The 9819-nt window shown below is 44.5% G+C and overlaps 1 protein-coding gene across 1 annotated transcript in view; it reads right to left on the bottom strand.

The window, feature by feature from the left end:
* Window positions 1-431: 431 nt before the first annotated feature.
* The window catches only part of LOC128506831 (uncharacterized), a 30103-nt gene continuing 20715 nt past the window's right edge, over window positions 432-9819 (bottom strand). Inside the window, exons 35-54 of the mRNA XM_053477429.1 lie at window positions 9680-9807; window positions 9343-9467; window positions 8334-8451; window positions 8029-8244; window positions 6213-6383; window positions 5849-5992; window positions 5139-5188; window positions 4797-4926; window positions 4520-4602; window positions 4222-4351; window positions 3905-4095; window positions 3708-3798; window positions 3467-3614; window positions 3049-3230; window positions 2519-2674; window positions 2248-2381; window positions 1601-1800; window positions 1422-1516; window positions 944-1211; window positions 432-855 (exon numbers count right to left, since the gene is read on the bottom strand). Of these exons, the coding sequence (XP_053333404.1) occupies window positions 764-855; window positions 944-1211; window positions 1422-1516; window positions 1601-1800; window positions 2248-2381; window positions 2519-2674; window positions 3049-3230; window positions 3467-3614; window positions 3708-3798; window positions 3905-4095; window positions 4222-4351; window positions 4520-4602; window positions 4797-4926; window positions 5139-5188; window positions 5849-5992; window positions 6213-6383; window positions 8029-8244; window positions 8334-8451; window positions 9343-9467; window positions 9680-9807 (2852 nt within the window). The 3' untranslated portion in view covers window positions 432-763. The remainder of the gene's footprint in view (window positions 856-943; window positions 1212-1421; window positions 1517-1600; window positions 1801-2247; window positions 2382-2518; window positions 2675-3048; window positions 3231-3466; window positions 3615-3707; window positions 3799-3904; window positions 4096-4221; window positions 4352-4519; window positions 4603-4796; window positions 4927-5138; window positions 5189-5848; window positions 5993-6212; window positions 6384-8028; window positions 8245-8333; window positions 8452-9342; window positions 9468-9679; window positions 9808-9819) is intronic.

Below are 9819 nucleotides of genomic sequence, written 5' to 3'. Positions count from 1 at the left end.
AGAGTCAGAGCTCTGAACACCCCAAAGCAAATACTGAACAATGTGAGTGTAAAACCTGATACCGTCACCAACTTTAGCATTAACACCGAGCTGATTCCTAACATCTGCAACTAGCTAGCATATGGTGGTGGTGATGGTGATGATGGGGGTAAATCAACCACTGCAACATCAACAACACACAAACGCTGCAGGGGATCAGCGAGTGTAAGGAGGGTGAAGGAGCAGAGTGCAGTGCAGGAGACAACACCAACCACACACACGCAGAAGGCCGAGGATGACCTGGATCAGTCCAGACACTCTGAGCCACTGTAGAGATAAACAGGACAGGAGGACACACACTGTCTCCAAGAGAGGAGATGAAGTCGAGGGGTGGGGGTTTGGTGGGGTACTTTATTAATAATAATAATAATAATAATACACAAACCTTTGAGTTTCTGTATTAAACTTTATTACATTTAATTTCAGCCATATGTTATACAACCCAGAGACATAAATCAGGATAAGATAAAAGGCTTCATTTAAACTTTTCTTCATTATTTATTCATTTTATTTAAAATTATTCGATAATAAATATTGATGCCCCGGTCTGTCTTCAGCATGGTGACACCGTTCCAGAGGTGTGAGATTGACGGGACAAACCAAGGTCAGACAGACAGAAGGACAAGCAGTGAGACAGTTCTATAGGCTTTTAAATACACTTCACTTTATTTATAAACACACATCAGAGGGAGAGAGAAAGAGAGATGGTGTTCTGATGTCAGAATCAGTGAGCTAGCTGTAGCGTTGCCATGGTTACACCCAGGAGGAAGAGCAGATGTTGCAGCCCAGAGGGACTCGAGAGACTCGAACCTGCACCTGTAAAGAGACAGGAGACGGTGTGTATACCGGTGTCTAGGTGTTTGTTGGCATGTATACCTGAGCAGGTGTGTGTAGGTGTGTGTACCTGTAGTGCTAGTGGTGTTGGTAGAAGTAGCATTACCAGCGGTGCTAACAGTAGTAGCGTTACCACTAGCAGCAGCATTAGAGTTAGCATTAGCACTAGCAGTAGTAGTAGACGCGGCGAGTCCCCCGGTCAGGCCGATCCCCAGCGCGTCGAGACTAGACTGATATTGTCGTGTGACCCAGTTGTGAACCACAGAGTTGTTCTCGTACGTCACCAGGTCAGGCAGATTGGAGCCTAGCAGACCGCTCACCTCGCTCACCGTCAGGCTCTTCACACACACACACACACACACAGTTTGTTTAGTAGGGTTCAAACACTGGCGCTTCGGCCTCTGAAATGACTAACAGTGAACTTCACCTTTCTCATAGTTATTTAGCGGACTAGCCATGTTAGCTAATGATGGAAAACCTGACAAATATGAATGCTATGCTAACTAAGCTACTATGCTAACACAGCATGCTAATCAGGTCACACTCACATTGACGACGTTTGGGTCCAGCGAAATGAAGGTGAGTAAGTCCATGCTGATGTTGGACTTGGAGAGTTGCTGCACGTAGGGCAGATTAGCCCCACCTACACACACACACACGATATTTGTCACATATCCAGTATACTCAAAAACAATGTGCTTATGTAAGCGTGTGTGTGTGTGCTTACTCAGGAAGGGCAGTGTGAGCAGGTAGGAGCTAGCTGACACCATGCCAGCCCCTGTGGCGCGGGTGGTGCTGGTCACTGTGTTGGGGAACCAGGTGCTCTTGGTCAGGGTTGAGTCACTGAAGGCCAGAAGAGCGATACTGAACAGAACCTTCTTCTGGTCCAGACTGCAGCTCGACAACGACGGCGGTGGCCTGGCAAACCTGATACACAACAATTACAACAATCAGAACCTGAACCAATGATGCTAACAACAAAACAGTAAAAGAACTAATTATATATGATGTATCTGTTATAAAACACGACGCTGGGCCACTACTGGGGCTCTACTTTATCTGTACTGGGAGACTACATGGCCACTAGTGGGCTGCTAATGGGCTGGTACTGGGAAACTACTATGATACTATTGAGACTTTACTGGGCTGTTATTGGGATGATACTGTACTCCCCCTCCCCCACCCCCACCCCACTCCACTCCAGACACACCTGAAAGGTTTAAATCACATCGCTTTGAACTGAGAAATGTAGAAGTTAGAAATGCACTTGGGCTCTTTGGACTATTTTAACACTCCTATGATGCCACAATTTCCCTCTCGCTACTCATACGATTGTGTGTGTGTGTGTGTGTGTGTGTGTGTGTGTGTGCTCACTGCAAGCTGTTGGAGCTGATGCGGCTCAGCAGGCTGGTGCTCAGTGCACACAGGTTTGTTCCTCCCAGTGCGTTCAGCTCCAAGGAACCCAGAGTTCTGTTTCCGCTAAGGTACCTGCTGATGATAGCATTCACCTACACACACACACACACACACACAAATTAATATGTATGCCCTATGTTTAAACTTTTTGAAAGAATTAGAAAACAACTCTTTGAGACAGTGTGTGTGTGTGTGTGTGTGTGTGTGTGTGTGTGTGTGTGTGAGAGACCTGATCTGAACTCCAGGTTATGTTGTTTGAACTCATCAGAGCTGACAGCGTGTCGATGGTTGTGACGTTCCAATTGCTGATGTCACTGAGGGAGGCGGCGCGGGAGGCGGGGCCAAGATCCTGCAGCACTGCGTCACTGATGCCTCCTGGGTATGCCTGAGACACACAGGAAGCACGTCTCTCATGTCTGTCATGGGGCCAGGGGTAGCTCAGTGGTTAAGGCATTGGACTACGGTTCAGAAGATCCCAGGTTCAAACCCCACAACCACCAAGTTGCCACTGTTGGGCCCTTGAGTGCGGCCCTTAACCCTCAACTGCTCAGATGTGTAATGAGATAAAAATGTAAGTCGCTCTGGATAAGAGGGTCTGCCAAATGATGTAATGTCAATGTCATCTTGGCTCAAACAAAGCATGAAAGCCACACCTCACACCACATCAGTTACCTCTAGATATACTGATAAAGTGTGGAACTGCATATATAATGACTAGCTGCTACCACACATTAGCCTCTAGGTGGTGTAAGGTGTTACCTGGTTGAGCTTGGACAGGATGATCTTCTGGTAGTCACTGCCCGTGGCCTTGTCTGTGATGGCAGCCAGGTTCTCCTTCAGAGTCTGAACGCTGAGACACACGTTAAACTGGTTCACGTCATAGCCGAAGGGGAAAGAGGCGTCGCTCACCTGGACCTGAGTTATCACCCCTGCCGTACAGCCTAGAGAGACAGAGATGGGGTGGGGGACAACAGACCCTCCTGGAGTTTAAGCTTCTGCAGACTTTAATATACACTAATCCTAACGCTGATGATACTTAGTCATGACACAAGTCACGTAAGCAGTGAGTAATCCCCAGTGAACAAACAGTATACAGATCAACATCTGTACGGGTTTACATTTACAGTCTTAATACAGGTGTGTGTGTGTGTGTGTCCAAGCACGCTCTCACTCTTACCAGTGTCACGTTTTAATCGCAACAAACTCCTGGACCCGGTTTTGGAGACCAGTCCTGCCTGAGTGATCATCGTGAAGATGAGGTCTCTCGATGTTCCACTGGACTTTAGTGTAGGAATAAACCCCCGGAGAAAATGGACCTTCTCACTCTGCCAGAACACACACACACACACTCATTATTAGGAATATCAGGATCTTCATTTTAACTTTACAGAACATGCCATGACCACACACACACACACCTGTGTAAAGTAGCCCCAGAAGTTGGAGGACAGGTACAGGGGCAGAGGAACCAAACTCGTCAGCGTGGTCTGATTCCAAATGCTTGTAGCTCTGAGGAACAATGCAATACACACACATGAAGAACACTCCACTGAGCTACTGACTTACTGGTTGTCTGATAGTGTGTGTGTGTGTGTGTGTGTGTGTGTGTGTGTACCCATAAGTAGTGTTTCCTCTGAGCAGGACGTTCTCGACAGCGCTGCTCTGATCAGCTGTTAGACCTGCACACAGTTTGAGCTTCTCCAGCACATAAGGGTCAGAGTTCAGGACATAAGAGCTGTTGAACAGACACACCATCTGTCCCATGACATCCAGCTGAGTCTGGCTCACACTCAGCCCTGAGACACCCTACACACACACACACACACACACACACACAGAGGGCCAGAAAAATAGAAAAAACAAAACATTTTCATCACACTATGTTTGTGTGTGTGAGTGTGTTTGTGTGAGTGTGTGTGTGTGTGTACTGACCAGGCATTGAAGAGCAGTGTGAAACAGGAGGTCTCTCCTGAAGGCTAGCGTTGAGGAGAACACAGTGAAGTCTGCGTAACCCAAAGCTGAGTAGAACGACTGGCACATAGACGGCTGGACCTGAGAAATACTACACACACACACACACACACACACACACACACACACACACACACACACACACACACACACACAGAGCAGTGAGAGTTGGTCTGAAGGTCGATATGGACGGATGCTTTACTACTCTAATTTTTCTTCTTTCACAAACTGAACTGCATGTGTGTGTGGGTGTACATACTTATAGTAGAGCAGCAACTCAGGTGGATAAACAGTAAAGTCAGTCACAGTGTCGCTCTTTATGTAGTTCTTCATGCAAGTTAGCTGAAGACACACAGCAATGTTGAGGTTAGCCTAGTTTATCGCTGACGGTTTACACCATGTTAGTAAAGTTTTAGCTCAGTATTAAAGCCTGTAAAGTCTCACCGCATTCTGTTTAATCAAATGAGGCTTAAATAGCAGGAGACATCAGCTAGAACAGAAACCCTACAGAATAATGTGTGTATGAACTAGCTCACCTGTGACTCCTGTAGTTTGACCTTTTTGTTCCCACGGCGCCTGCAGCCATGGATCATATTCTTCACCTTCACATTGCTGAAACTCTGGACGCGTGTGCAAGTGAAACCCTGCAACACCTGGAAGGAGATACTGCAGAGAGAGAAACACACTACTGTACTGTACTGTTCACCGTGGTACGTCAGGTGTTCTACATCAGGTCCGCTACAGGAGGTGTGTTATAGCAAGTGTGTTATATCAGGTATATTATTGTCAGGTGTGTTATATCACGCTACAGCAACAGTATAACAGCAGGTTATGGTTCTACACAGCATTACCATTCACAAACCTCTTACAAAACTCACTTGTCTGCATCGGGGTACGCATCAGCCACAACATCGAAGAACAGCATGGCCTGTGAAGAACACATTCACATACACTTTTACAATCTCAAAGTATTTTACTGATTTTCAGTTTAAATCCTACACAGGGATGATCTTACAGAGTTAACCCCATGAGTCTTCTTAAGTCTCTTTCTTAAACTCCTAAATCCAACCCCCCGATTTTCTCCCTAATTTAGTCGTGTCCAATTCCTCCCCGTCACTAGGGGGCTCCCACATTAAGGCTACTACCACCACTCAGTTGGGTGGGCTGAAGACTATCATTTGTTTCCCCCCGAACAACGTGACGCCAGCCGACCGCATCTTTTCGTACTGCTCGCTCACGCACCGTTGGGGGTGGAGTAACACACTCGGAGGAAATCGCTAGCCACTTCTTCTGCTTGCGTGAGCTTACAGACGCCCCTGATTGGCTGTAGAGCCGTGATTAATGTGGGAGCACTAAGTACCTCTCATCCCTCCCCCCTGAGAGAGCTCGGCCAATCAATTCTCTCTAGACCTCCGGCTGCGAGAGGTTACAGCATCACCCGGGGATCAATCCAGCGATCTCCAGATGATAGGGTAAGCACTTTACTAGATTATCACTACTGATAAAATGATGGTTACTAATATCCAACAGTAGCTTAAATAAAATACATATTCCAGTTTGTTAAAGTGGCATTAGCTTGAAGCAGAACCTGATAAGAGGTCCACTGTTTCTGATTGAGTGTTGTTGCTGATTGCTGAGACACAAATGCCAGATATGGCCAAGGAATCAACGGTGCCATGCTGTCCGGTATGTTTTGCACAATAGCATCAGGAGTGGAGTTCACTGAGATAATCTACAGAAAATAGGGAGAGAAAGAGATAGAGAGAGAGATAGAGAGAGAGAGAAGCATATCATTATGTTAATAAAAATGGTTAATACATACATCAAGCTGTAACATCCGTCTAAAACATCATGCAGCAAATGGCGAGCCAGCCAGGAGTGTCAGAAAACAAGTTTCAGGCTAGCATTGTTATATTATCAGATAAATAATTGTGTGTGTGTGTGTGTTTTACCTGGTTGACAATGATCTCCTGCGAAGTCGTGGGAGTATTGACCACATGACTTAGGAAGGACTGAGACTGCAAAGCTTTGAGAAGTGATTCTGCAGAGATGTAGGTAAACATTGTGGAGGGAACACCAATCAACAAGTTGCCCAACTGCTCCAGTGAAGAGATTGAGGTGATCTACACAAACAGTGAGAGAGAGAGTGTAAGCTTTATCACATAAGCATTAAATATATTTACATTATTTCAGTATAAATATAATGTAAATATAAACTAATGTTTGATATTAAAACTTATATGGGATGAATTGAAAGACACAAAGGGCCCAGGGAAAGCGAGGTACTTTCTTTCACAGATCATGGTGAGCACAACCTCTGCATGGGAAGGAGAGAGGTCATCCTGACCGAGATAATACATATACAAAACCACAAGCAAGGGAAGTTACACTGAAACATAGTGACGTGAGGGGAGAAGAACAAGGTATGAATAGGTGGCATGTGAAAAAGTACAGCTACATGAATAGGAGAAGAGAATATAATCAACAGAAAACATCATAATAGAAAATTGGCTAATATTAAATGATATAAATTTGGATAATAACAAATAAAAAGAGATATAAAAAATACATATAGAACCGAGCAAGGATAAGAATCAGAAAATAAGAACTCAGTAAACAAATCAGATGAAGAGGCATGTTGCCTCTGAGCAAGAAACACACCTAATGGCAATTCAGTGTGTGGAGAATATGAAGATGATAAAATGAAGATAAGATAAAAACTTTGAAAATAAATTAGTAGCACAGAGATGTTTACCCATATTCTGTCTACTAGTACTAGAGCTTGCAAGAGGAAAAGGAGTAGAGCAGATCAGCTCGAACTTGTGCTATCAGTGTGTAAGGAAGCAGAGCAGAACATACCCATTGTGCTCCTCACTGTAGGAACACACCTGCTGATGAAGTAATTGCTGATAAAGATATGTGGCATATGCAATTCTGATTTGATTTGTGAATAACATCGTTCTTTGGTTAAAAGAATATAAGGGGTGTGAGCTGAACTGCCCTTCAGTGCCCTGTGCTTGTTTTTAAACTGCCATTGGGTTGGCTCACCTGGGCTATTGTTGCTGCAGTAGAATCCAAATTACTTAATTCATATATGTGTTCTTTGATACTATTATAATTTGTGTTATAACTTACACTACCACTCAAAAGTTTGGGGTCACTTTCTAACTCCATGATGGTTCCTGATGTTTATTTCTTTCTACATTGTAAAGAAATGCTGAAGGCGTCCAAAAAATGCATTAATCTCCTTTGAACAGTTAATGGTGAGATGTTTCTGCTACTTCTGCTCTGTAAAGGCTTCATAACGCCTCTAATCTGAGGGTCTGTTAATTGGTCATTTTTCAGGCTGATAACTCTAAATGAACCTCTCGTCTGAGACAGAGGTAGGTTTTGGTCTCGCCCTCCTGGGACGGCCTTCATGAGAGCCAGTTTCATTATGGTGCTTGACGGATTTTGCAAATGCACTTGACAATACTGTTCTTGCAAGAACTATTACAGAAAGGCTGACCTCTGTGTCTTAAAATAACAACTAACTCTTGTTTTTCTTGTTGTTACGTAATTAAACACTAAACAAAAACAAAGAAATTTGCAGGTGATCCCAAACTTTTGAACAGTAGTGTATGTTTTAGCGATAAAGTGCAATCGGCATTAACAGTAAAAGAAAAAAAATTCCCACAGGAGAGAGAGATAATACATTTCAAGCTCCATCCATGACAAATAGTTTATGAGAGTTTATGAGTCAACTATGCGTAAAGCGAGGCTGCATACCTGAAGCACTCCAGAGGAGAACAGTAACTGGACAATGGCTGTGGCCTGGCTCTCGCTCCAGCCAGTCACAGCACTGAGGGAACCGAGGCTGGACAGTAGCACGGAGGGGTTAGCGCTTTCAAGTTGCCCAACACTAAGACCGGTGAGGGTGTCACCCAATGCCAAAATAGCGGTTGATGTCAGGGAGTTCACATTATCTGCCAGTGCAGCAGCTACCTACACGTGGAAACACAGAAACATGATTAATCATACTGTACAACCAGCACAATACACACACACAAATACGCCTCGATGTGTGTACGTACAGTAGGGTCTATGTCTGTGCACAGCTGTTGAAGAGTTCTGGCGATCGTCTCTACATCACTTTCAGACAGGTTCGGGTATGCAGTTGCCGGAGCAAAACACCACAGATGTGTGGGGAGACTACACACACACATACACACACACAATAAACATGCTTTTCCGGATTTTGTCAATTCAGCAATTTAAGTCTCTGTGTTTATTAAGGTGTGTTTTATGTACTGTAACAACACTGTCAAACAAAAAGCAAGAACATCTCAAAAAGAGACTGAGGGTGTGTTTAAATGTGAATGGTGTCTGATGAGTACCAGTGAGCATCTCTGAGTAGTACATTTACATTTAGTCATTTGGCAGACGCTCTTATCCAGAGCGACTTACATTTTTATCTCATTACACATCTGAGCAGTTGAGGGTTAAGGGCCGCGCTCAAGGGCCCAACAGTGGCAACTTGGTGGTTGTGGGGTTTGAACCTGGGATCTTCCGAACCATAGTCCAATGCCTTAACCACTAAGTTACCGCTGACCCTAGTACAGGTGGGCATGTCTGAGAGGATGGAAGGCATTTACACCCTTATCCAGAGAGATTTTAAAAAAAATTCCATTTTACATCCAAGCTTTTGAGGGTTAAGTGTCTTGCTTAAGGGCCCAACATTGGCAACTTGGTGCTGGGGTTGGAACTTGGGACCTTCCGGTCAGTAGTCCAGTGCCTTTACCACTGAGCTACCCCCAGTGTCTGAGGGCCAGATGGGCTTGTCTAAGTTGTACAGATAGGTGTGTCTGAGGAGCAGATGGGTGAGTGTGAGGGGGCAGATAGGTGTGTCTGAGAAGCAGATGGGTGAGTGTGAGGGGGCAGATAGGTGTGTCTGAGGAGCAGATGGGTGAGTGTGAGGGGGCAGATAGGTGTGTCTTCATATGGTGACTATAGTTTAGCACATTTTAAACGTTTGTGTATTTTAGTAAAGTTGTATTTCAATTGTAGTTTAATATGCTAACAAGTAGCCTTATGGTAGCTCACAGTTTGATGCTGAAGTCCGGCTGGATGCTGAACAGCATGGAGGTGTAGGCATTGGTAACGTCCTGGCTAACATTGTAAGTTTTCAGCAGTTGAAGATTCTGTGAATTTGTAGTGAACTGCTCCAGCTGGAGACGCAACACAGACATTGTTCAATCCTGGAAGCCTCACATGTTCCACAGCATTACACATAACTTTAAATGGATAAAATGTATGATGTTGACTAAATAAAAAATTAACGATAAAACACACTTATGAGAAATTAAACCACAGGAGATTTTCTCAAACATATACGATCTAAACAGTGATGTTTTAAGTGTATATGCCTTGCTTCTCTCACCGCTACACCTCCAAACTGTTCCAGGTCATTCACAGTAATGAAGGAAATGAAGGATCCGATGTATAAATAAAACCATGCAGTGGAGTTCAGCACAGGGTCTGAGGGGTTGTAGCATTTGGGCGGGTTGTCTACGGAGGAAG

Source organism: Clarias gariepinus, chromosome 18 (assembly GCF_024256425.1).
Source record: "Clarias gariepinus isolate MV-2021 ecotype Netherlands chromosome 18, CGAR_prim_01v2, whole genome shotgun sequence".
Lineage (NCBI taxonomy): Eukaryota > Metazoa > Chordata > Actinopteri > Siluriformes > Clariidae > Clarias > Clarias gariepinus.
This window is presented reverse-complemented; position numbering and strand designations above follow the sequence as displayed.